General features: G+C 32.4%; 1 protein-coding gene across 3 annotated transcripts; it reads left to right on the forward strand.

The window, feature by feature from the left end:
- The first annotated feature begins 1,698 nt into the window (after positions 1–1,698).
- On the forward strand, positions 1,699–24,127 carry LOC116347075 (homeobox protein Nkx-2.1). Of its 3 annotated transcripts, XM_031777483.1 has the most exons (7): positions 1,699–2,306; positions 2,476–3,168; positions 3,509–3,726; positions 9,946–10,097; positions 14,000–14,095; positions 20,986–21,072; positions 21,321–24,127. In XM_031777483.1, exons 2-7 carry the CDS (start codon positions 2,873–2,875, stop codon positions 21,744–21,746), a joined length of 1,275 nt encoding a protein of 424 aa, XP_031633343.1. In that variant the 5' UTR covers positions 1,699–2,306; positions 2,476–2,872; the 3' UTR covers positions 21,747–24,127. The 3 variants fall into 3 exon arrangements, with proteins under 3 accessions (XP_031633343.1, XP_031633341.1, XP_031633344.1); XM_031777481.1 differs by having other exon boundaries at positions 1,699–3,168; XM_031777484.1 differs by having other exon boundaries at positions 1,700–3,153.
- Positions 24,128–27,951: the final 3,824 nt, after the last annotated feature.

Consider the following 27,951-nt stretch of genomic DNA (forward strand, 5'->3'; position numbering starts at 1 on the left):
TATTAAAAACGGGAATCGTTTTCATATTGGAAATAGATGAAATAGTCATTGAAAATGAGTTTGTATTCGACAGACAGAGAGAAAGAGATGGAAAGGGGAAATGACAGAGACAGAGAAAAATGTAAATAAATAAACTGAAGAGAACAAAAGCATCAAATAGAATGGGAATCGTATAAAATGTTGCAATTCAAAGTGATCGATTTGTGAATTTCATTATTTGTGTATGTGGATGGAAATGATCGTGTCATGAATAGAAAAACTCTTTTCTTCCTCTCTCTCTCTCTCTTGCACTCCTGCCCTGGCTGTCTCTATTTCGGTGCGATATAACTTCAACAAAATATCCCGATTATTATGAAGCGTAAAAAATGCAAAATCTCCCTGCATCATCATCATATTGTATACACGCTATATATCGATGTAAAATGTATATTGATTGAGACAGAATCAGACGGTAAAATAGAGAAAGAGAAAATACGCACATCCACAACAGCTAAATACCTGCATTGAATTTTTGAAAAAGCATTAGTAGTAGTAGCATCAGCAGTCGCTACTGACAAAGAAAAAGAAGAAGACGGTAAGAGTCTGTCTTACAATTAGGATGGCATTCCAGTATGTGTCCACAAAATACATTAAAAATCGTAAATAAACAAAAACGCTAGTGTCGTGTACGACTGATCTCTGAGAATTGTGTAAAAAAAAAATAAGAAGAAATCAGTCGAGAAGAGAAAAAAACCCAAAAATGTGCCAGCCACCAATAGTAGGAGCAACAAAAACAATAATCAAAATAAAATTGTGCACGTAAAATCGGTTCGGGTATCGAAATACATAATAAAAAACCAATCCACCACTTTGCTTTTGAATGTTTGCTTCTGGTTGGATAGCATAATCGTATGCTCCGCCCATCTTCTATGTAAGTGTACTTATAATCCAATCAGTCTCGCATTCGAAACGCCAATATAGTTTCAAAAGAAAAAAAAAACCGTTTCCCCGAGCACAGTTCACAATTGTTGTTGGTGTTGTTGGTGTTGAATGCACAGTTGTGTGAGAGTTGGCTGGTCTCGGATGCTCAAACGCTCGAATTGCTTTGAGACCTTGTTCTATGTGTGTTGTTGTATTTTTTTCTCTTTCTCTTGTCATGCATTGTTGTTGTTGTTATTGGTCGTGGTGGCTGTCGTCATCGTTGCTGCTTCTATTGTTGTTGCATTCGCTTTCTTCCGTTTTATATTGGTACAAAGATAGAGTGATGCCGTGCATGCGGCATGATCTCTTTTCGGCAATACGAAATGGTGGCACAGCTAAAAGGTTGTGGCCGACGAAGGGAGTGTACGCCTTTCGAAGCAACATTTTACACAAAGTTACATATGATTGCAGGCAAATCTCTCTCTCTCTCTTTCGCTCTCTCGGTTGTTGTGTGTGTGTGTTTTTTTTTTATTTGTGTGATGATGGGTTTTATTTTTTTTTATTTCATCTTGCCTTCGTACGCTCTCTGTTAAAACGGAACGCATACATCTGCACAATGCACACACACAGAGATGGAGAGAGCCAAACAAAGCGGCCCCGTGCTGTTGATGTACGACTGTAAATCGAGATTGTATGTGTACTGTGATTGTGCGAATGTGCGCACGTATGGGAATATTACATATTCAAAAACAGTAAGGGTAGGTTATACAAGTCTGGAGGACTATCAGAAATCATTTGAGAAGCACTCGGTAGTTTGTTGTACAGTGTCATAGAACCTCTTATTTCATTTTATGAATTCGTGTCGAGTGGTTATCGTGGCCAAAAAGGTGTTGAATTTTATTATTATTAATTTGTTCTATCACTGGAACAGTGTGTACCATTTATTTACTTTCTAAAAAAAATCCGTTCATCAAAATCCATACCATTTTTTATTAAATAATAAAGATAAATAAAACAAAAAAATATTTATTAAAAAAGAAAAACGGATGCTTATCGAAAGAAATTTCGAAAGAAAGAGCTGCAAACCAACAATATTGTACACACGTAAATGATCAGATACTGAACAAAGCTCTGGCGATCGCATCGAATCAAACTTTTCAAGCTGAAAACAAACTTTTTTTCGTTTCGTTTCTTTTATCACGTGTATTAAATCAAAACCATCATATATCTCATTTTCAATGTGACCTGAACAAATTAATTTTAGTGATTTTTGTGCACGAAAAATTATGGCCAGTAATCGCGGATAGAAAAGATGAAAGAAAGAAAAAAAACAGCAATAACAACGTCAAACAATTTATGAAGCTGGCCTAAAATAAATCAGCCACTCTGGTGTTAAACTCTGTTAAGTGTGTTCAAATTTTTAATATGAAAATCAGTTCATTGTTTTGTGTATGAAAAATTAAATCTTCCGTTTATGACAAAACATCGAATTGTTGCAATCAAAAATCAAATATACCATTTCTCTTTCAAATCAACAAAATGAATTGAATTAAATGGTGCACACATTTTTTCAAGTGCAAAGTTTCAGCAATTCATGTTATCTAAACAACCACAATTTTGTTGCAAACCACGATTTAAAAAAAAAAGAAAGAAAGAACCAAAGACCACATAAAAAAAATATTAGTGCGCATTGATCGCATTGATTTATGATAAAATAAAAAAAAACAATGACTATAATTGAGTCTGAGTGATTGTGTATATGATCGAAGAACTTGAAGGAAAAATTAAACGAAGTAAAAAAATTGAAAGATTGTTTGCAAGAAAACGAAAAAAATATATAAAGAAATAAACAAACACACACATATGCATAGAATTATAATTGGCAATCAAAGTTGCTAGCAAAGCACTCTCGCATAACGTACATAACATAAAAACAAAACTTAACGGTCATTTTGAGTTGAGAAAGTAACGCATGTCAACTATACTGGCAATCAATTCTGGAACCTTTACGGAGGATCCTCAGGAGCATAATCTTCTTCAAGATTTAAATGGCGTTGATTTCGTTATGAGCTTATCGCCAAAATCATCGAACAGTCATAATTTAGCTAGTTTACAACACTTACAAAGTCTACAGCAACAAAACTCATTGCATAACCATTCGACGCCATTCAGCGTCACCGACATACTCAGTCCAATTGAAGAATCATACCGCAAATTGGAATTAAGTAGCACGAATCCGCCGTCGCCTTACAGGTTCGTTCATTTTGAGTAAGTTTTTCTTTTGTGTTTAATATCTTTTTTTTTATTTGGAGAGAGTCTGTTTATGTGTGTGCGTGTGTCTGTGCGCTGTGCCATGTGTATTGTTTGCAAACATTTTGCTCGAATACACATTCGATCGACTTTGGAACTAGAAACAGCGACGGTAGAATAGTCGAACACCGTTATGAAGAAAATCACTTAAAATTGGTGACATACATTTTTCAAAAATTCAGCTACTGTTTCAGTTCCAAGCATTGATCATACTATGAAAAGTGAATGTTTGATTGTTGGCGCCACAAATAAAATGTCTAAATTGATTTTTCTTTCCCCGATGCGTGTTCTCATATAGATCAAATTCAAGTGGTAGTAGTGTAAATTCGCCAAGTGCTTTAGGAAACAGTTCCAGTATGGCAAATCCATATGCAATGACTCCACTTTATCACAGTCCGGGTGTTCAAAGCTACTGTGGACCATCCGATAATTTATCGTTAGCCGGTCATTATACAGATATGCGCAGTTCGGCGGCTGGATGGTATGGATCGACAGCAAACGATCCACGATTTGCAAGTGAGTATCTTTTATAAAAAAATACATCTAAATATTAAATAAGTCACTCTCATTTTATTTCGTATACTAATAAATTGTGTCAAATTGAACAGAAATGTGAAAAAAACAAAAATCGGGAAATTTTTCCCAAATACTGGTTCATTTCTATTCCAAAACGAAAAACTGTTTACCATCAAATTAGGTGTATAATGTGTGGTAAAACAGATGGAGCATTTAGATGTGTATTTAGTTGCAAGCGAGTAGAAAATTGACAGGGGGAATTTAACGCGCAAGTGATGCGTTGAAATAATATTATGTTTACGCATTTCGATTCCATTGAGTTTCTCAAGTCAATACAATTGAGCTCTAGCACAAAATGTGGAAAATCGAATTTATTATATCCGAGTGGTGGCTCTATCATCCATTGTATAGATATCCTGTACGAATATCTAAGATTTCTGGTGTGTTTCCATTGCTCTTGTTATGTTTTGTTGTTGGTTTGTTTTTTGTGCTGTGCACGTTTTTACATCAAATGTTCATTATTCAGTGTTGGTGTTGTCGTCAACAACAACAGCAGCCCAAAAGGCGAAACGCTTTGATTTTTATCGAGAGATCGATGTTTTTGGCTTAGAGATATGTTTCGCCCGAAATTGCGTCGGAATATAAATGTATGTACATGAAGCATTGTGGGATGTTGGAAATGAGGGTTGTTGATCGTTTATTCACATCGCTAACATTGTTCGCTATCGTTAACATTATGCTGTTGGGTGAAATGATTGTTCGTTGGTTGCTCGTTTATTTCAAGAATTGATTTAAATGCATTTCGAATAAACCGTTGTCACACATAATAAAGTCACACTAAAACCACATAACATACAAGCCCACGAATGAAATTTTCGAAATGCGTTGGATCGAAAGAAGAAAAGGGTGTGCGATGTTTTTCCGATTTATTCTTTTGCATGATGATTGGCCGGATAAACAGTAATAAAATGGATAATAAATTTTTTAAGGGAGTGAGAAAGAGCGAAGTGGACAAATTTAGATGTAATTGAATTCTTGTCACAAATGTATTTTGGTACGATGTCATTTGAATGCAAACACAATACATAACATTTCGAAAATGAAGTAGTAATAAGACTAACAATAGATAAGAATGTGTGGTAGATGCTGAGCATGATAAAATGCTCAATACCAAGAATGTGATGAATATTTAAAATGTATTGTTTCTATTTCAACGCGTCCCAATCAAAATAAGAATGGCATTCGCCCATTATGGGGGCGAGGAGTGTTTTTGCGTCATCATTTTATGTATTCACTGAACTTAATTTTTGTCGATGTTGAAAAAGGAAGAAATCGCCTCATTTTTTTTTTTTCAAATTTTAATTAATTTTAGCCGATTTGAGGCGCCAGACCATTGAGTAGATGTTGATTTTATCTGAATAAAAGTATGATAGTAAAAATATTGGCGATTTGATGTGGGACAAAATGATTACAGTGTGTTTTTTTCTTCTTTGTGTTAATGGTTTTGTTGTTGTTCGTATCAAATCAAACTTCTGTATTCTTATCCCATTTAGTTTCGCTTTGCTCAAGTACTGCTCGTCCATATTATTACACAAAAATGCTAATTTCTTGTTCGTTGTTTTTTAGTCGTTGTTGTTATATGGCCTTCTTGCTTTTCATTTTTGTATGACGAACAAAAACATTTATTTTGTGTTACCGTAATTAAAGTGGGTGAAATGAAAAGTACGAATTTGTATAATGGAAAGTAAATATTAATTACAAATGAGATTCTCATAGATGTGCCAGTAATAACGAAATGGAGAGAAAAAAAAATTAAGAGAATTCACTAAATAAAAAGTCCAATATATGTAAAGACCAGGCGATAGAGAGCAAAAAATACACACACACATCGCATGAATGATGCAAAAATAATAAGAGAAAAAAAATGTCGGCGTTGTTTAAACAACAAAATGACAGACAGAATGAACAGTTCATGTGCAGTGAATAAGTACCAGAATAAGGACAGCGCGTCGCATGTAACACACATATATGTATATAATATCAAATAGAAGCATATTTATACTAGGAATATATTTGGTAGAAAGCAAACTTTGACTGTGAAAGAAAGAGAAAAAAAGCGCTATTTGAATGTTTAGCTGACGGGAGCGAATCGCCTTGAATTCCGCATATACATACACACACACATGGTCATATACACGGGCATAGGCATGATAAGTGTTTAGTAAGTAAATAAATACCATTAGGCTTTTCTGTTATATTTTTAAAGTAGGTAAATAAATGCTGAAAAGCGTCGTTGTTGTCGTCGTCATCGTCGTTGTTGTCAACGTTTGTTATTCTTTGCATATATTTTATAGTAAATTCACTTGTACATGCCCAAATCAACTGCTTGATATTGAAATGTACATATCAAAATAGAATCATGGACATTGCCTTCACATTGCGCAAAAAAAAAGACCCAAACACATTTCTGTTCAAAAGAACATTTTTTTTTCTTTACCAAATGCAATTCTGATTGCAATGCCGCTCATTTTCATTTTCGTCAATTTTGAAGCTGACGATTTCGGTTCTGAAAATACCACAACCCACTTGGAATATTCAATCTCAGACTCAATGAAATTGACTTCAAATCTAACCGAAATATATGCGACCGTAATTAGTGAAACCGAGAAAAATCAAATATTTGACAACTGCGCGCACGCAACCATCAACAGAAAACCGTTTATATGTGATTTATGTGAAATCACACTCAGTTTTCAAATCTCACGAAATTATGCGATTCGAGAGATGAAAAAAACACAAACCAAAAGACACAAAACAACCACATGACACACGCCGCAAGCATGTTCGGGTGTCTTTTTTTATCTCTCTCTCTCTCTATGTGTTTGCATTGTTTGCTCGTTCAAATCGAAAGTTGGTAGGCCCAGAACTGAATCCTTAAAGTACTTGATTGCCTTAAGAAAATGGTTTGTAATTTGATATGATTCCTTTAAATGTCGGCATAGATGTTATTAGTTTGTTCCAATATCCATTTTTCGAACACTTTCAAATTGATTCGTGCGTGTCTGTGGATAAAATGCGCTAAAATGATTTATTTCTATTTCATGAGCCTTTATGTATCAATAATGTTTCGATATAATACTGCTTATCGATTCGCTCATCATTTTAATATCCCGTTCCGCATCATTATAAACTCCATCGTCATGAATGCTGAAAATCGCACGCACAACGTAACGCATTCCAAAAGATATTTAAATAGAGCTAAGCAAAAACATATCCGGTTACAGATTTGGATCATTTAATACTTTATCTCTTTGTGTGTTATATTTGGCCGTATTTAGCAGGCCAATAACTTCGATTTCTCTTTTTTTTTTCTTACAATGTTTTGAAGACAGACGGAACTACATTTAAGACACTTGTGCGTGTCATTGTACGATGCTTAAAGTGTAAATATATTAGCCTGATTTTTCTTCACTTTATTTCGGTCTCTTTTTTTATTGTTCTGTGATTTGGTGTCAAATTTGTGGGTGCAATGTTTGCCGTAAATCGAGCATTTCTGGAAACATATTATATTGTCAAAATGATATTAGTGTTAAGTGAAGTGTGTGTGAGTGTTCGGATGGTATTACATTACATCGGATAATCGTTAAACTAAAGTCAATTTGTTTCAGTCTCTTTCGATGATTTTCTTTTGGTGATTTTCATACAAATCACATACTCTGTTACAAATCCTTGGTATTTTTTCATTTCATTATTCGCATTGCATCGCACTTGCAATGGCAAGTGACCGTATTTAAGTTAAGTTATTCATATGTCCATTGTGATTTCAGTCATTAAATTTTTGAATTAACTAAATTCGGAGAAATAAAGAATATTTTGCTACGGATTTCCACGATTTGTTAATCAAATTTTGAAAATATTTTTTGATTCATTAGAAAATTTTATAATGACCGAAACGAATTTTTGTCGATTCAAAACTATATCCATAAATTATGGATCATAACATTGGACGTGAAAATTGAAGATTAATTTTTTTTACTATTCAACTACGTGCCGTGTACTAAAACAAACAAACAAAAATGTGGGTTCACTTCACCTCGTTCAAAATGTTGCGAAATCGATTCAATTGACTTCGATTCCAATTACCATTTGCGTGATGCGAACAATTACAAAACTCTTACAGTTGAATCAATCGTATTTTAAAAAAAATATAAATATATACAATTTTTAACTATCACATACATGCATCATACGCTTAGCTGACCAAGTAGTGAGAAAATCCATTCTCTTTTGTGAATGGAATCTGAAAAATAAACAATGATTCAAAACTATTTAAAAAAAACTTCTTAAACCTTTTTTTCTCTGTTATTTCCAATCGTATTTTATTTCATTTTCTGCACGAATAAAGTGCTGTATCACATCCACATATGGACCCACACACGCACATACAAAATCCATCAAATATTTGAAACGCTGTCCAATCTACCTAAAAAAAAATTATTCAGGATAAAAATAACAATATTGAAATGAAAATAAAAATAATAAAAAAAGCTAATATGTTGAAAAGAATAGGATGTGGTATATAGAAAATCAAAAAAAAAAAATGTGCGATGTACCCGAATCAAGACAAAAGATAGAGAAAGAGATGCGAAGCCTGAAATAACAACTTGCATACACACCGTATTTATTTTAGAAAGAGTAAAAGAGGAAAAGTCTTTGCTACCAAGCTTATTGAAAATAGATGTATTTATGTGGCAAAGATATTTATTGTTTTCTTTTTTTCCTGATTGCTATAATGTGGTAAAGACGTGGGTTAGAGGCAGACGATCTCTGTGCGCAATGGTCTTTGTCTAGGCACGACTTTTGCGTTCGCCTCGCATTTGAAATGCACTCTCTTTCCTACTCACTCTTTCCCACTCACTCTTTCACACTCTATCTCTTAAAGTCATAAGCAAATAGAAAGTGAATAGAAAAAAACTAATTTTATATATTTTTATTCTGGATAAAAAAGAATAAAAGGAATAAAAAATGGAAATGGTGATTTTGACAAGATAGAAAATTCTTGGAATAACAGAAGCGGGGTATTGCCGGACCTGAACATATGTAAATATTTGCTTTTTCATTCTTTCGATTATCCATCAATGTGTCGGTTCAATAGCGATGATGCACACTGGAACGAAAACAGATCTTCTTCGATGTGTAAAAACCATTCCGTTTATTTTCACTACACAAATCAAATTATAAGTTTGTTGCCAATTTCATTTAGTATAATTCACAACAGTGGTACTTCGCAAATTCTTCAATATACTATAAATTCTATGGACGTTGGTAGATATGATTGACGGAAACTAATTCTCAGAAAATATGAAACGTGGATCTGAATTTTATTGGAAAAAATGGATAAATTTTCAGATTCTGGTGAAAAGCGTTTACGTTGCTACTATGTGAGAACTACTTCAAATTTTGCATTCGATTTATGATCTTGTATGTTTCATTTGAATCGTAAAAATTGACGATCCAACGTAAATTCACAGTCAACTGGAGCTTGTATAAGTTTTTGGGATGATAAAAAAAAATTGTTCAAATATGCAAAATAACATTGTGAAATTCTCTTGTAAAATGGACCAGTATGTGAGTTACGATTTTATATAATTCACATAAAATATTATTTGCTTAAATAATAGTGTTTACGCGTTGAATGCGATTGTTTGTAAAGAGCTCCGGTCTTCCGCATTTAAATCTCACTAAACCCCGTCTGAATCAAATCGATGTAGTTCTTTGTTTTCTTTTTTGTACATTTATGTCGTTATTGAAAAAAATGGTGAAAACAATCTATGGCACTGAATCTTAGATTTAAAATTGAGATTTCAGTTTACAAATATATTCCGATCGCATTTACTAGCATGTATGGAATAAATTTGTCACATATATATAAAAGAAACGTACGTGCTTAATCTTATTTGCTTGAAAAACAAAATCGGCATCTCTATTCCCTTCTTTGAATGATTCGGTATTTATTGAAATAAAATATATTCGTTTTTTTTAAATGCGAAACTTGGTATTATCATATCACAATATAATTGTGGTTTAAATAAGTACCTAAATATTATGTCGATTTGAAACAGTTTTCAACATAATTACGACAGCAACGACCAAAAGAAATAAGTAGTAAATATTTTACTAAAACAAATGAATATTCTTTTCTTTTTTTCGGTTTTCCAGTATCGCGATTGATGGGAGGCTCAGCAAGCGGATCTATGGGTCATATGAGTAATATGGGTGGTTTGGCTGCTTGTAGCGTCTCTGATACAAAACCAATGCAGTTCCCCTTGGCACAAAGACGAAAAAGGCGTGTACTATTTACTCAAGCTCAGGTTAGTCTCTAATATGAATTGTTCATTTTTGTGCACACATTTTACGCCTTGTGTGTGTTTGTAATATATAGATGTGCATCGCGAAAAAATAAAATAAATGTATAATTCTTCGCAAAGTTACACAATCGCTACTTGTAATCCGTAGTCAATTGTTTTGACCGGACGGCTTCTGTTGAACTTCTCAACTGAAGATGTAGAAGGAAAAAAAGAAACCAAACATACGCCGAAGAAGAGAACGAGAAATTTTTCGTTTTGGTGGAATTTCGGAGAAAATTCCATCGTCAGTTCATTTATTTGATCAGTGAAAGGCAATTATTTATTTTACACTCACTGGAACTTTTATTATTTCTCTTTTTTTTCGTTTTACTTCTGTGCACTGTGCATATGTTTGCCTTCATTTTATGTTTTATTTTAAAAGCATATATTTATTTTGTTTGATTTACACAACGAAATTATTGCATCTTGAATTTCATCTGATTATTTATTGATTTCACAAATTTACACATCAAATATTGTTATTCGATACTACCAAATTCCATTGATATTTTTCAAATATGGACATTTCTACCCTTTACCTAAACTTAAAATGAGATAAATTGATCGATTTAGATCGGCCAGTCGAAATACAAATAAAATTCGAATTCAAAACGGTAACTAAACAATAGGGATTGAATTGTATCTTTATACATTTGAATATTTGCTTGCCGACGGTAGAATTTTGAAAAAATTCAATGAAAAGTATAGTTAAATTTTTTAATGAAATGATACCGCTACCTCAGATCAATTCAAATTACAGTAAATAAAACACCATTATATTGAGATAGCAAAATAGACTTTTTTAATGTCAATCTTTGTATGCATTTCGAGCAGTTTACCGCTCATCATCAGCAACACGACTAAAAATCAAAAAACATACAATCGTCAAATCATAATCATAAAAGTGCAAACAAAAATCATAGTACAAAGATTGACATTAAAAAAGTCTATTTTGCTATCTCAATATAATGGTGTTTTATTTACTGTAATTTGAAAAGTATAGTATTTGCACGAAACTGTTATCCACTAAAGAATCAACCATGAACTCTAAATGTTGTTTGGGTTCTCGGTTGAAGTTTTATCGTTCTTTTTTGGATCTAAAAGTACTAAATATTTTCATTTTATAATTGCAATTAAACAAAATCATAGAAAGCTCAACTGCATTCCGAACAAATTGAGTGGTCTTTTCTGTCTATTGATTTAGAACATTTTGTTTTTGTTGTGCACATCAACTATTTTTGGATTTCGTAATTTTTATTTAAATTTCTTTTATTAACTTAACTCTCGAGTACTTTAATATGAATCATAAGCGGGTTGTTCCAGTACAGATTTGAAATGATTAACTTATTAAAAGTTTGCGGCATAAAACTTTGCCTAGAATGAAAATGTGTTTGACAATTTCTGGTTTCGAGCATGTGTTTGTTGCATATCAGCAAGTTTTTTCAAGTTTTCGAATTCAATGTTTCGGAGCATAAAATTTCATACAAATGAATATGTTGCTTTTCTTTAATTCGTTGAATGCAAAGTCAAGCATGCCACAAAACATAAATATATATATGCATGATTTATTTGTAGTTTGATGAAATCACTCTGCCGACTAGAAAGTTAAACGTTTCGAAACATATTACGTGGGGCTTGAGCGTTTTTAATGAAAATAAATTAAATAATACATTTTGTGAAATGAATTCAAGTCCAGCATCAATTTCGATAGCAAAGAACTTCAACCAATTTCATAGTTTTGTACTGTCTTCCGTTTTTAATGGCATAAGACACAACGGATTCTTACCAGTTTATTTCAATAAATTACTTCCTTTCCATTTGTTTTTATTTCATTTCAAGTAAATGTTCAAAAAAAAAACAAAAATGAGTCGCTTGCTTCATCAAGAAAAAAAAAACAACCAAAAATGATTCTCTCGATTTTCCCTCCCGTCGATTTTTTTGTTCAAATCTGTTTAAATTTGATTTGAATCGATTGCTAAACTCTGATAAGCTTGAATTAATAAATGAGAAAAAAGAAACAAAAATACATCCATTTTGTTTGACAAGAAAATTGACAATTGATCCATTTACAATAAATTGCTCGATAAAATAAACTTTTGGCAATGGATTTTCGGTATAGGATGATGAAGAGAAAAACACCCGATGCCTCTTCAATTTGCATCGTATTTGCGGTACACGTTATTTTCTAAAATAAAAGGGTGGTGCTTCTGTTTCTTGTTGCCTTCATTGTGCTTAACGCATAAGTTAAATATTATGATTTATTTGCAAAAATTCGAGAGATCAAGATAGACATTGACAGCTAGCACATACATCGCACATTCAAAGATACATCATTCACTCATACTCCGTTCATCGTAAATCTAAACAATAATTGTCTGCTTTGCCATGTAGATATTTGATGGAATTGGAAGCCCATGAAACATGCACGAAAGTCAATGTAAATATTTACATCACTTCGCGACGTTCGTTAATCCAAAAGGTCTTAATGGTTTCAAAATAGCTTTGTGTGCTCGGTGTGTGTGTGTATGCGTGCGAAAAAGTGAAAAGATGCTGACTGGCAATAGGTTTTCATCATTTTCTCGTTCAACGGAAGAGAGAGACAGAGAGCATAGCACACAATACCACCAATCCCGTCATCCCGAATACCTTATACGAAAATCTCGCTCGGTTCGCAATGGCACATAGCACATTTCCACACTTTCGTGTTCGTTCGCTTCCTCATTTGGCGGTGCGACGCGAGATGTAGATGATTTTATGTTTATAAATGAAATTGTTCATTTCTATTCAACACTCACACTCTCCCATCGCTCGCTCTTTCTCTCTACGCGCTTATACGCTCCTTCAGTTGGCTATGGTTTGGTTTAGCTTGGCTTTGCAACATTTATTGGTAGCACAGGCGGGATCGCTGCTTCTACAATGTATACGGTACAGTCTATATATTTTTTTTTATTTCGTATTCTGCGCTCTCCATGTTTGCCGTTGACAAATATTTGGACACGTTGTTTGGATAACATAAAACATTAAAAACCATCACAATTACATCCAACGTCAAACTAAATGTCAAACATAAGACCCGTATCCCCATCATTTACAACAACAATAATATCGCGCTCCATGTTACCCTCGCCGCAATTCACTCTTTCTCTCTTCTGCTCTCATTCTACCTACATTTATTTGCTTATATACCAGTGAAAATTACACATTTTGTGAGTACAATTGTACAAAAATGCAATTTTGTAATAGCATTTCACCAATTTCGTGTGTTCAAATAATGAATGTAAGGTATATAGCATCTCGTTCGTCTCGCTCACATTTTCACTCTTTGGCGCATTCAACGGAAGAGTGAGAGATGCGCGCATAGATACACTTTTTGAATGGAGCAAACTGAACTGCCGTTCAGCAAATAAATATCTCAAATACATTTCAAATATATAAACACTCTTTTGGCCTCGAATAAATAAACAACATTTGAAAGACAATGATGTGAAGATTTTTTTTTCTCTTCATGAAATTTTGTATATATATTTTTGTTTTTGGCCTTTTATCGATCGCGTTACTCAACTCAAATGAGCTTTTTAACTGTCCACGCAGTACATTCCGTGAACACACATAAATTTATATTAAAAATGTGAAATGATACGATTCATCTTCGGAAAAAAACTGTGCTTATTTTTTGTTCAAGAAAAAAAAGAAAGAAAACAAAACTAGAAGCACTTCGAAAGCAAATAACACCCATTCACTTTTGGCCAAATTTACAAAAGTTATCGAAAAAAAAAAAAAAAAATTTAATACAAAAATCTTAACTGAACTCAGTCATCTAAAATAACTTGGTTAATTTGATCTTATTCGTTTTATTTTTCATATAGGTTTATGAATTAGAGAGACGTTTCAAACAGCAAAAGTACCTTTCAGCACCGGAACGTGAGCATTTGGCGAGCGTCATCCATCTAACACCAACACAGGTAATTAAATGCACTTTTGACATTTTGGCTATGAATTTACTAACGAACGAAAAACAACAAGGGAATTGTGCAGAAGCCCATCCAAATTTAATGCTATAACGCTATAGATCCATTTCACCGATTTTATTTCAGTATTTATGTGTGACCATTGCTGTATGAGTAAACCACTTTGATTGTTAAAATATTTCAATGGTTGCTAACCAACACACACACTCATCTCATTTAACGGTTTCAGTTTCTTTCTCGGATCAAAAATGTTAAAAATAACATCATTAAAGTATCAAATTTAGCAAAAACATCAAAAGCCAATTGAAATGATACGCATATTTTTATTTATTAGGAAACAGAATCAAACATTTTTCGGTATTCTCTTTGTGTAGTTATAGTAGAAACTTCTATGATGAGCTTAGATTGCGTTTGATGTTGAACAAAAAAAAATTCTATGTTTTAGAGCGCTTTATTGATCGGTCGATTATTTCAAATGGTAATTGGTTTTTTTGAGGGTCGAATACCATCCAACAGAATGGTATATTCCTCATTAATCGCATTCAAAAATGGTTGCCAAATTCGAAACCAAAAAACCGAACTGAACCATTTTTATTTCGAGAAAAAAATTGAATCGAATAAAAAAATGCATGCAATAAAACAGAAGCTACAAAGGTACCAGATTGTAAATACATATATTTCAAGAGCATATGTCAGTGTGATATCAGCACTCATCGACGCATCTACATGCACGGATTCTTGGTATTATGCTCGGGTCCAAATCTAAGTTGAACTGTGCGCTTACACACACTCACACACATGATCAAGCACAGAGAACTAAAACGGTGACAATGGAAAAATTACAGTTTATGTTAATTTCAAAAGCAAATTGTTATTTTTTTTTTCATTTGTTCGTTCACAATTTGAACGCCGTCATTCTATGCTGCACATATTTGTATTACATATAGACGCAATTAAACTATTATTTTATAAAGAGTGAGGAAAATTGAAGGTATATTGCAATAGACACTGGATCAGTAGACCGTAGAATGGATTTCAAGTGTTTTCAAACATCTGGTCACGCCTTTTTTCCCATTCTCTCTTGTATATATTCGCGCGCACTCAAACCATGTGTGTATTTGCTCCTTTCATTTGTGTGTATGTGTGTGTATTGAGTTCGAGTTCGAGTTTAAATCGCATCTCGTACATTATAGAGAATACAATTTGCAGCCTGCAAACTCACTGCATTGTCAATATGAAAAATTGTTAGTTTTGAGTGTTTGTATCTCTCTCTCTCTCTCTGCACTGCTGATTGTTCAAATAAAAGAAATACCGTCAATCCTTATGCTTGAAATGACACTTTCAAAAAACTTAATTTGCGTAAACAAATCGCTGACAAACGCAACACATTCACAAACGATCGAATTTCGATTGGATTTATTTCTGGCAATTTATTTTATTGAATGGATAATAGCATATGTCGGTTTGCAGTTAAAAAGGGTCTTTGAAAAAAAAAAGAGAAACGCGCAACTGAAAATCGGACTTAAAACATCAAAATTTAACAAGGTGCTATTCACACGTATTTTGAATTGAACACGTCCTTAAATTAATCTTAATCATTCAAAATCCTTGACGCTTATTGTTCGATATCAATTTTATCGTTCAAAACTGCGTAATTTCTTTCATTCTGAGAAAATACGTCAAAATACTTAAAATGAGACAGACGGTCAATTAAAATGAACAAGCATCAAATTTTATTGCATTTGAATAAATACCAAACACGAGACGTGCGTCACAATGAAAATCAATTTTCCATTTTCGGAAAATCCGTTGGTTTTATTAATTGAACAATATATTACTGATGTTGAGTGAATGAGAACGGAACAATGGGCTGGTGGCTTTTTGTTTTTGATATGTGTGTCAGGCTCTTGTTTGTGCATGTCTAGTGACGCGTGCACATTTCATAAATGCAAAACAAATGCAACGTCACACCAAATCTATGACAGTTTTTTTTTTGACGGTTGTCAAACAATCATGCGCCAAACACCGTGCATACACAAATCAACACCAAAAACGTTTTTATTTTCAAGCAAAAACAAATTCAAATCCATATTTAATAATTTTCCGAACGACGAAAGGAAGAAAAACACACATACACACACACACCGAAGAAAACAAATAAAATGCCGCGAATGCATTCGGTTTTTTCAGTGAGTAAATCTATTTTTCCTCATTTCGACGAAACAATTTCAATGTCACACACGCCTTCGTGCAAATGCGGCCACACAACGTTAATATATGTATGTTATTTTTAAAAAAATATTAATCGTTCTATGATGTGTGAAAAGTGCTCCGGTTTTATCGAGATAATCCTCTTTGGTAACTATTGTTGTGATTTATTATGTGTTGAAATAGCGCAAACGACCGACCAACGCTCTTGATTTCTTTAATACCGGATTGGGTACAATGTTCTTGGGATTTACATACATATACTTTTAATAGCACATAGCATATTATAAACAAATTAATAACTGATTATTTGAGAAAAACAAATTCATTTTCATATTTCTCGGCTGAATTGGCTACGTTTTTCTTCTGCAAGTTTTTTTCTGAAAAAAAAAAAAAAATCTAAATTTGCACATTTTTCTGCATAAGAGAAGCGGACAGAAAAAAATCATGTCGATTTAAGCTTGACGAGGTGTGTTTATGACAATCGACATTTATCAGATTTGTATGTATGTGCCAATGAAACAAGCCATAAAGCTTTAGTCTAATGCATAATTTGACAATAGATTTGTTATCCCAGTCTATAAAATAAAATCGACCAACAAAAAAAATGTGTTACTTTCGATGGAAAAATCCATTTTTTTCTCTCGATATATGTTCACTTTATAAGTGGTTTAAAATATGCAACTTTTTTTACGATATATTGAATGGTTATTTAGCGCAGAAAATGGATTTGAGGTACCCATCAATATCTAACAAAAAAAAGTGGATTCAATAAGAATGGAATTATGTCGAAAGCGACAAGCTTAAAAAAATGATGCGCATAAAAGCCAATAGAAGAGAGAATAGACTGTGAAGGATGAGCGAGAGAATAAAAAAAAACAATCTAGGTCTACGCTAAACACCAATTTATGGTTCACGTTACCGCAAATATTCTTAAAATAACATTTATATAACAATTTAGATATAAAAAAAGAGTCTGAACATTTTTTTTCCTCTTGCTCTCGATATTTTGTCAATTACCCGCTGATATATATATATATATATTTTGTTGTACTAAGCACTAAGCCGAAGTAACCTACTTGAAGTGCGTGCGTTCGGTCTTTTTCTGTTGTTGTTGCTGGTCTATTGTACTGTCTCACAGTAAGTTCACAGCGCATACACAATTTTCCAATGCTGTTCATGCTTTCGGTTGTATCGTGCATGCACCATAAATACAGCGCATAGTGATAATAACAACAGGAATTATAATAATAATCATCATAATAATAATCGTGAAACCGACAACCGGAGGGTCGATCATAATGTTGTTTTATTTGTATCACACCGCTCAACGTTCAAATACATGCTACTCCTGTACACACACATACACACATTTCACATCGATATCTCTCTAAAAAACATACATATTTTTTTTTGCTACTGCTGCTACTACTGCTGTTGTTGGCTTACTTTACTTGTGATTCCGCATTGTGTTTCGGGTTTTCCGTTTTCTCTCTCTCTCTTTCTCTCTCTCTCTTTCTCTCTCTATGATTTCTTTCACATTTCGCTCACAAAATTATGCTTGTATGTTAGGCTTTTTTTGTGTTGCTGGCTCTGTCTTCAACATATTCTTCTCCTTCGGAATTGAGCGATTTTCGTTTACATTGTACGTGCTCATGTTCAATCAAGCACCATAGAGAAAAAAAAATGTTCGTGTGGAAGTGCGATGGTGGTAATGTATAATGAAATGATTATGATGACAATGATGTTGTTGAGATATTCTATTGTTGTGACTAACAACAATTGCTTCAGGATAATTCTTAATTCTCTTTATTTCTCGTCACTGACAACAAAAAAAAGCGAGAACGAAACGAGAGAGAGAGAATAAAAAATAATCGAGATTCGACGACAGCAGCAACAGCTACTGAGAGTAGCTGAAACCCAAAAAACCAAATCGAACCATTACACTTTGTTGTGTCTACATTCGCCTTTGCAATTTGATGTGTGTAAGTGTACATGGATTTACGCATCATTTATTTTTTAAGGATTGATCCCTTGTCTACCCTCCGCTATTATTCTATCAATTCTTACTATCTGGTCCGTATGGTGGTGGTGGCGGTGTTGTTTTTGCTTCTCTTCGATTATTTTTTGTCTCTCTATCTCTTTGAGTTATTTTTTTATCAACACATACCAGTTGATAGATTTTGATTGCCAATTCTTTTGCTATCGCTTCTGTTGGCATGTTTTTGTTGTTTCATTTGCAACGGTGTTGATTTTATTCAATTTTTTTTTTTCGTATCCGTGTGTGTGAAGTTTATGTTGGAACAAGCTATTATATACGATCGGATTGTCATTAATTCGAATAAATACGATCTAATGAGAGATAAGTCAATCAGTGAATGAAGACGATGCGAATGATTTACATGATTGATACTACAATTCAATTAGATGCTGTTGTTGTTGTTCGAGAAATGAAAACAAAGAGAAAACAATAAAACCAACAGGTCAGAAAGTTGATGCTTATATCGACTTAAGCCTGAAGCCAAAGAAAATGTCGGAAACAGTAGAAGACCAATCGACATCGACATATTGGAGTTTGTAAATCCGGTAAAAGTAGGCATATCGATAACAAAAATTATCAAAGTCAAATGTTTTGAGTGTTATTTTGCTTTTGGTCAAAATTCTTTGTCGACTGGATTAAAAAAAAACACACACAACACAAAAAACGTTAAAGTCAAGTGTGTGTGATTGTTGGTAATGAAGTGCGGAATGATGCGAGATTTTTGCGCGAGCGTATTTTTACACACAGTGCGTAGTATTTCGATTGTCTTTGTCGCTTTTATGGTAGCGTCTACTTTACATTTAAGTAGTTTCAATTATAGTTAGATAAACATTGACATTAGGGCTGTTGCGGATCGGGTTCGTCGCCGTTTGGCATTCTGAATATGTTGAAGAGAGGCCTTTTTTATTTAGAAAAAAAAAACGTTTCACCAGAAACAGAATTTATTATCCTAAGATAGAGAGAAATGTGCACACAAACGGAAATACAGAGAGAATATCCAAATCAAACATGATGAGCTAAGCAGTGCAATAATTTTTCATTTATCTCGTCAAACGAATAATATAAATTAAAATTAGAATTGTAAATAAAAATGCACTTGGTTTTGTGCAAGTGAAGATGCGCTGCTGCGCACACACTTTATACACTCTCTTTCTTTCATACATACAGGCCCAAGACAGAGAGACGCAAAAAACAGCAAGAGGCAGGAATGAATAGAAAATTGTGATTATGAATGAGATAAACAGAAAAAAATGCCAAGTTTACACTTCGATGGTTGCATTTTTTCTGTTTAGTTTTCTACTAAATGAAATGATGCATGAAGTGGATATGTGTAATTCAAATGGGATCAAGTTTAACCTTTAATGCGCTTAAACCAATAGCTTTGAATAGAAAATGGCTCTCTCTCTATTTCTTTTCGACCACGAAAAAAATGCTAATTTACAACAAATATCTTCTAAGCTCTTTTGGAATTGAGTTTGCCATTTTTTTCTCGGCATTACATTGAGAACATTGAGAGATAATGTGAAACGCACAATGCGCAAGTGACTTTTTCTACATTTTTCTTTTCTATCACATTGAATAAAAACAAATGAAATTGAATCACGTAGAAAATTGAAATACATCGGAATTTTGTCGTAACTTTAAATGAACATATTTTGAAGAAGAAGAAGAAAACTCATGTGCATATGAGACGAGTCTGTGTTTTACACTTTTTGGAACAATTATCATAGAGTGTGGAAATGTCTTTGTAGTACTAAATAGTTTTTGCGCGATTACAAAATACAAAGTGTCTAATGCAGAGTGAAGAGTTTTTCTCTTAAGTTTTTATTCACAACAGCACATCAATTTCTTTTGTTCTATTCACTGAATATTTCCTCTTGGAATAATTTTAAGTGACATTTTATCCATAGTAAAGCCTTTTATGGAATTTCTTTTCTTAAATCAAATATATCCCATTCATTCTCTCTTTTTTTCTCACTCTTTTTTACGTTGAGATCATTTCCTCTTTTCTCTCTCTTACTCAATCCAACGTAATATTACTTTCTTGTCGTACGATTTAAAATGTGATGCCTGATAACCGCACTGCCACAAGAACAACAAAGACAAAAGCGGTTGACTTTTGTTTTATGTAGCAAAGATTTTTTCGACAAGTGCTTGGAGTACTTGAAAATAATATATTTTACTGTTTGAATCATCAAACGGTACATTTTCTGTGAATTTGATAGAGTGCTTTGAGATTGATTAAGATAAAAGAGAACTGCAATAAATTTGTTTTTTTTTCTGCTTTCAAATCACTTTTTTCCCTTTTTCTATTCACATCCTTCAATTAGGTAAAAAAAATCCATTGAAGAATAATCATTTTTTCTCTGCATCAAATGTAAAGAGCATGAAAAAAAAAAACATCTATGTAATCATTGTCTTGTCCAAAAAGGAAAAGCAATAAATGGTTGGAACAGTGAAAGCACTAATTTTATGATCGTTCTAGTTTTTGTGTGAAAAGAATAAACCAAACAAAAAAAAAATCATATCGGACTCTGCATAATCAAAATGGGAACCATTGTTATTTACCTCTTACCGATTTAATGTCTATTTTATAAATTTTTTAATGCAATTCTCAATTCCTTTTCAATTTCAGGTGAAAATTTGGTTTCAAAATCATCGATACAAATGCAAACGTCAGGCCAAAGAGAAAGCGATGGCTGAGCAAAACCAACATAATCAGGTATGAATTTTGATTGCACCCATTGAAATCGTAATATAGATTCTATTTTTATTGTTGATTAAAGACGCGGGTTTTGTCCACAATGCAAACCGCATTACTTACTTAAGAAGAGAAAAAGCAAAATAAAATAAAGAAAAAAGTTATAAAATAAAAATTGAATTGAAAGCGAATTGCTTTTGTGCATTGAATCGTGTAAATTCTAAATCATAATTTGCTTTACGTTTTTTTTGCTTTCGATTTTTACACAGTCAGCCAGTTCACCTCGACGTGTTGCCGTACCCGTATTAGTTAAGGATGGTAAACCATGCTCGAATAATTCGAACAATAGTAGCCAACCAACGCAGGCACAAAATCAACATGCACAACAGCAACAACAGCAACAGCAACAACAACAACAACAACAACAACAATTGAACAGTAATACCACACCGTCAAACAATAATAATGTTATCGTTGTTGGCGATGTATCCAATACACATTCACCAGATACATCATCGACATTATTGTCCAGCTATAATGGTGTACAGCATTCGCAAATGTTACAGCAACCTTGCAACAATTCATTGATGTCGAGCAGCTTAGCGATGGCATATCGAAATCAAAACAATTTCATGGGAAACAGCCATCAACAACAATGCGGCAGCTACATACCCATGCAAGGACGAGCTTGGTAACTTTGATTCTGCTTCTCCTTCATTTTATTTCTTCTTCTTTTTTTTTAATTCAACTTCCAACATCCATACACACACACACACATACATAAAAAAAGAAATACAATGATTAAACACAAACAGAGAGAGAGCGAAGAACACCCACTTGCGATTACGCAGAATCCAGTTTATACTATTTTTTTTGGTTTCTATTTCAAAAAAAAAAAAAAAATATTTATTTCATTTTCGTTTGATGATGAAATCAATTCAAGAATTTGCAAATTTACTTAAATTTGTCTGAAAAGACATCGATGACAAAATTACATATGATATACGACAAAAAAAAGAGAGAGACCGAGGGAGAGAGAGAAAGAAACGGGGAAAACAAACACACATAAAATTATTTTATTGGAAATTTATTCTCATTAGATAAAAATTTGTTTAGCAAATACAAATTCGATGAAAATATGGAATTATAAGTATGCAAATTGAATTGGTTATTTAGCATTTTATTATTGGACGTCGATTCAACTAATTTTACGAAGCGATTAAGCAGCTTTTGTGCATTTCGTTTAGATTAAGGCATATGTTTGTTTGTTTTTTTGAAGAAAGAAAGAAATCTATTCATACATTCCATCAACTCATCCAGACAGTCGAAAGTTAGAATAACTTAACTACTTGATATACCTGTAAATTCCAAACAAAATTTCTTTTTAATTCATTTTGAGAACAACTAATTGACATTCAAGCGGTTACATAGTAAGCGTAGTCTGTTCATGCATTGTACGTACATTTATTTTTTTTCTCCAAATATTTAATATCGTAAATACAATGGATATGAGCATTAAAGTTGAGCGCCAATAAAACAAGTAGTTTTGTGAAATAATAAATGATTTTTTTAAAAAAAGCACACAGACACACACGAAAACTTTGATCTCTCAGTGTACGTTCATGCTCCGATGTGAACACTTTTTTAATGTTTGAATGTGGTTCATCACACATTTCTACGATAAATCCAATTGAAATTCACTGGAGACAGAGAAACAAGTGAAAAATAGTATATCAGCGAATCTCATAAGATGTTAAAAACAGCAACAGCAACAACAGCAATCACAAAAATAATCAAATAAATAACAATAACAAAAAAAATTGATATTATTGCCAAACGAAATGACATACAAATCCTAAACATCGATAATGCAATAAATAGAAATTAGTGTGAGTATGTTACATTTAACAAAAAGAAACGAATTAAAAGAAAAAAAACGCATGTAAAACTTAATTAAACAAAGCATTCAATCCACGTAAAAATAAAATACAAAAAAAAAATCATATTTAAACAGTTAGCAATAAAAAAAGCTTCAATAGATTGAGGAATTGATCCCAGTTTAAGCTGAGTATTAGTTACTTTCACCATTTTTTAAATACGTAAGATTTCCTAAATGAATCGCTTTTTATTTCCGACAAAAAAAATGAAACCGATTTTAAATAATTCTAAGGTAGTAGGGTAACACATAAGAATTTTTAATTATTGGAGTAATGGCACATTTCTATACAAAAAAAATGCATATTATTTTTGTTTTGTCTTTATTTCTCAATTTGAATATAAATCAAATAATTTTCAATGTGAAATTTGCACACACACAAATACAAACACATACACTCATTCAACCGGCAAATTCAGAAAGCAACAGAAGAAAATTTACATGTAAATAAATAACAGATTCAAAATATTATTTAGTATCTAGGCACATCACCGCAGCCGAAACGAACACATTGGTATTAACTGAATGTATGTATTTGAACTAAAGTGTGATCATCGTAAAACAATATTTTAAATCAAACGCAATTCGGTTAACTCCATGGTCGTGTTATGTGTGTATGCTAGATCTAATTTGAATCATCAATGATCAGTTTTGGCCATACATTAGAAATATATAGATTTATCTATCTATCTATTTTAAATGTATGGTTTTGGCTTCACTTTTTACAAAATCTATCTAAAAAAAAGCAACACTTAGTTTGTATTTGAATGAATATTCGAAATTCTTCAAAATTATATAGATTGATTTTTATCGTATCTTACTTACTATACTTTGGTGTCGGTTAAAGAGGACAAATTAACAAACAAAAAAAAAACTCAAAACAAACCACAAATATCTCGGAATACACAATTTCGTCCAATAATTGCATTTGATCCTAGTTAATCCTTTTCACCCATTAACAACTTGGTTTTTGATTTTTGACCATTCCAAATGTTCTTGCGAAAAATTGAAAAAAAAAAAATCGAATAATTTTTTGTAACAATTTTTCTTATTGATAGACAATGGTGTTTTCGAGATATGTGTTTATTAACATTTGTGTCCGTAAGAATAAATATGGCAATACAAAAACGGAATCTGAAGAACGTTACATTATTTATTTTCCTTTACATAGTACAACTCCATAAAAAAAAAATATGTAACGTTCTTCAGATTCTGTTTTTGTATTGCCATATTTATTCTTACGGACACATTTGGTTTGTTTGGAAAACACAGATATAGTGAATTTGCTGTCGAAATTGAAGAGAAAACCATAACATAATTATTATTGAAAGTTCATTGCTTTCAACAAACAAAAAATAACATTAATAAGAAAATCAATTCAAGAATACATCTATGTTTTCCAATGTAGCCATATTTGTTTGATTTGTATGAATTAGTAACTCTTAATATCATTTTTCGTAAAACATATTACATAAGCAGGGTAGTGAGAGATGAATATAACCAGAATAAAATGAAAATTAAAAAAAACGCGTCACAGATTAAATTTGATTTCATCTCACACAGTGAATATAAAGCACACACACACACAGTTTATGTATAAGAAATACTAGTATTGAGAGCACATTTGAGAATTTCATTGGTTGCAACATAAACATCGTTTCATATTAAACATTTATAATGAACGAAATACATATATATATATATAAAAATGGAACCAATTAAGCAACCAGCACGTACTTACTTATTTTATCACAATGGAAATGAGCAAAACAAAATGCACAACAAAAAAAGCAAAGGAGCCCAGATTAATAAGATTAATAAATCTGCAAGACGAATTACAATCCTTAGTGAAACATTTTTTTTAGTAAATAAGTTATGAAATTAGATATAAAATGCAAATATGTAAGTATCATACAAGCAGATATGAAGTAAATTTACTAAAGGAAACGTTCTGTTAGTGCACATTTCAAACCGATTGAAACAAACAAATGAATGCGACAATTGAGTTATATATGTTAATGATATCAAACATTGTAAATAAATGCAGATGAAAATGCAACACAAAAAAAATGATGATGATGATGATGATGATAAATATAACAACAAAAATGAAATCAATAAAATACAAACGCAAAAATGTAACTACAAAATCATGATGAATACTGAATGAAGAAAACAAAAATAATAATTTAGAAATTAGGAAGAATTGTAACACATACAACAGCAAAAACAACAAAATAATTGATGTAATTTTACAAATAAACTTAATAGTATCGAGATTGAAATCACTGAATAAAGTTGAAAGTAAATAAACTAGAACACACATTTTCTTGTGCATTTCATTTATTTCATATTAAGTAATCATAGATTTATGGATTTTTCATATAATCATTACGTAAGTATAGAGTTTTTCAGGTTTGAATTGTGCATTTATACGCCTTTTCCGCATAATGATTTTCTTTATTTCATATTTGGGTGCCATAGGACGAGCCTAAAAGTGTCTTTTACATGTATTTATATGCAAACGTCATTCTCTGAACTTTAGAAGAATCACCCTACACTAATGTAAGAGGAACTAGAAGAAATGGTTTGTGCATTGGATAAATTTCCACTATTGTATATTAAATAAGACATGAACCACCACACATTTTCATTAGTTCGATGTTTATAGGATAGATACAGCGCCATTCAATGTCTGACAACTATACTTGTCCTATGTTGGGTGCAGAGTGACACACTTCGATTTGGCACTTTTTACGTGTAGGATTTAAAAATCATATTTATTTTTGGTTCATCCGACGTTGGCGAATGGTTGCTGGTCATGGTGGTCGAGCTAATTCCGTGTTCTTTTTCTTTCGCTTCCCAATTCTGCCAGTTTTTGTTCTTAGTCTTGCTCCGAGTTGCAAGATGTTGATGAATTTAAAAATCCCCCGTAATTTCAACAATCAAATCAAATTCCGTATGGACTCCTTTAATTTTCGTCGTATGCAATATCTTCAATATATTTTTCACTTTTGATCAATTTTTAAATGGCTGATGAAATAAAAAAAATCCAGATTCAAAATTGAGAAAATTTAGTTTTGGGATGTGTGCCTGTTTACAGCAGATTTGCATATAACAAAAGTTTGAGATTTTATGTTACGGTTTTTAAAATTTTGAATGTATATCACTCTGCCTGTCAAAAAATTTCAACTTAACTTTGTATTCTGTACAATAAATAACGGACCTTAACGTTTTACTTTTCATTTTAATCTAATTTGGAACATTTCACTCACAGAAGGCGTCAATTGTAATATTTGTGAACTCTGGTAGTAATTTACTAAATTACCACCATTACAATGTGCGGCATGGTGATTTTTGTATGTATTGTATTTGCTTTGCTGTGACAGCGCTGTACAGTATTACCACCAACACTGCGTTGAGCGATAGTAATATTGCTCAGCAAAGCAAATACAATACATACAAAAATCACCATGCCACACATTGTAATGGTGGTAATTTTGTAAATCACCACCAGAGTTCGCAAATATTACAATTGACGTCTTCTGTGAGCAGTTGGCCTGAAAATCCATTTTTTGTCAGTGTTTGTATGGAAATAGAAAAATATTGAAGTTTAGGGGGTAGAAACCGCGAGTGCTCAACTTCCAAAACATTTGTCAGGTTGGATTGATAACAGTTTTGACCTCAACGTAAGTCTACGGTTAAGGGGATATGGGGGCAAAGCAAAACACTTTTTGGTGTCAAACAAATGAAAAGAATTCCTCTCGTTTTACCTTTTGTAAAGATTTTACCTTTTGTAGTCGACTTATCCCTTGTTTGCTAATTACTTCGATTCCCTGTGACGAATCGGTAATAAAAATTCTATAGAGGTTAGTTTGTCTGACAAAATATCACAAATGTTTTAATAATACAAAAGTCGACTTGTAATTTGAGTCCATAAATCTTTTATAGATTTTTATTTCAAGTCGGATTTTTACTCAGGCTCAATTATAATAAATTCTTAGATGCGCATTTCGAAAGGAATTGTTGTAGAATATTTCGTTAATGTTATTTAGTATATTTGTGTTTACGTTATTATTGATGACTCGATAACAAGATTTATTTGTTAAATAATTCCGAAAATCTCAAGATCCGAATCTAAGAATTTCGTCTGAAAACCGTTAATAATAGGACCTATTTCGCGAACAAGTAATTTTTAGATTATCTTCTATACACACAAATGACAACTAACCTCAATATGAACAAAAATTGACATAAAACTCAATTTATCCGAAGACTCAACCGTTTTTGGGATAAATTCTAGTATGCATTTTTTCCGCTCAAATGCCAAAGTGATATATGTTAAGCACTTTAATATTTGAGCGGAAAAAATGTGAAATAAAATTTATACTAAAAACAGTTGAAACTTCGGATAAATTGAGTTTTATGTCAATTTTCGTTCATATTGAGGTTAGTTGTCATTTCTGTGTAGACACATATTCAATGGCTTTTCTACGAAATAATAACAAATCATTAAATGAGAGTTTATAGGTAAAGTGTTTATCTGATAAAAAAATCCGTGGCCACCATTGGAAATTGAATTTTTGAGTTCTTTTTTATTCAAATATTCTTACCAGTAAACATGCTAAGCGTATCAGATTTTTTTTTTCAAAATTCCTGCTGGATGTGGTAGAGGCGTTCAAAATAAGACATTTGGCATCAAAAAATTTTCCCCAAATTAAAGTTGAAGTCTAAAATACCCCCTTTTGTGGGTTTCATAGCATCACTATAATATAGTTCACTATGTGAACAAAAAAAGTTCGTCCCATTATGGGCTACAACTTAGCCAAAGAAAGCAACCAAATAATTGGTGTCGTTTACGAGATATAGTGATGCTGTGAAAACCTGCAAAAGGGGGTATTTTAGACTTCAACGGGCCGCACACATGCGCACGGTTTTTTGATCAGGGGGGTCAAATTGACTTT

The sequence above is a fragment of the Contarinia nasturtii genome, unplaced genomic scaffold, assembly GCF_009176525.2.
Source record: "Contarinia nasturtii isolate CC-2019 unplaced genomic scaffold, AAFC_CNas_1.1 Cnas_scaffold_1699, whole genome shotgun sequence".
Classification (NCBI taxonomy): domain Eukaryota; kingdom Metazoa; phylum Arthropoda; class Insecta; order Diptera; family Cecidomyiidae; genus Contarinia; species Contarinia nasturtii.

Excerpts from the sequence above, each read along its gene's own strand:
- LOC116347075 (XM_031777481.1), top strand. The coding sequence starts at position 2,873 with ATGTCAACTATACTGGCAATCAATTCTGGAACCTTTACGGAGGATCCT. Across the intron at positions 3,169-3,508 it reads TACAGGTTCGTTCATTTTGA|ATCAAATTCAAGTGGTAGTA; the intron begins GTAAGTTTTTCT and ends GTTCTCATATAG. Across the intron at positions 21,073-21,320 it reads AGCAAAACCAACATAATCAG|TCAGCCAGTTCACCTCGACG; the intron begins GTATGAATTTTG and ends ATTTTTACACAG.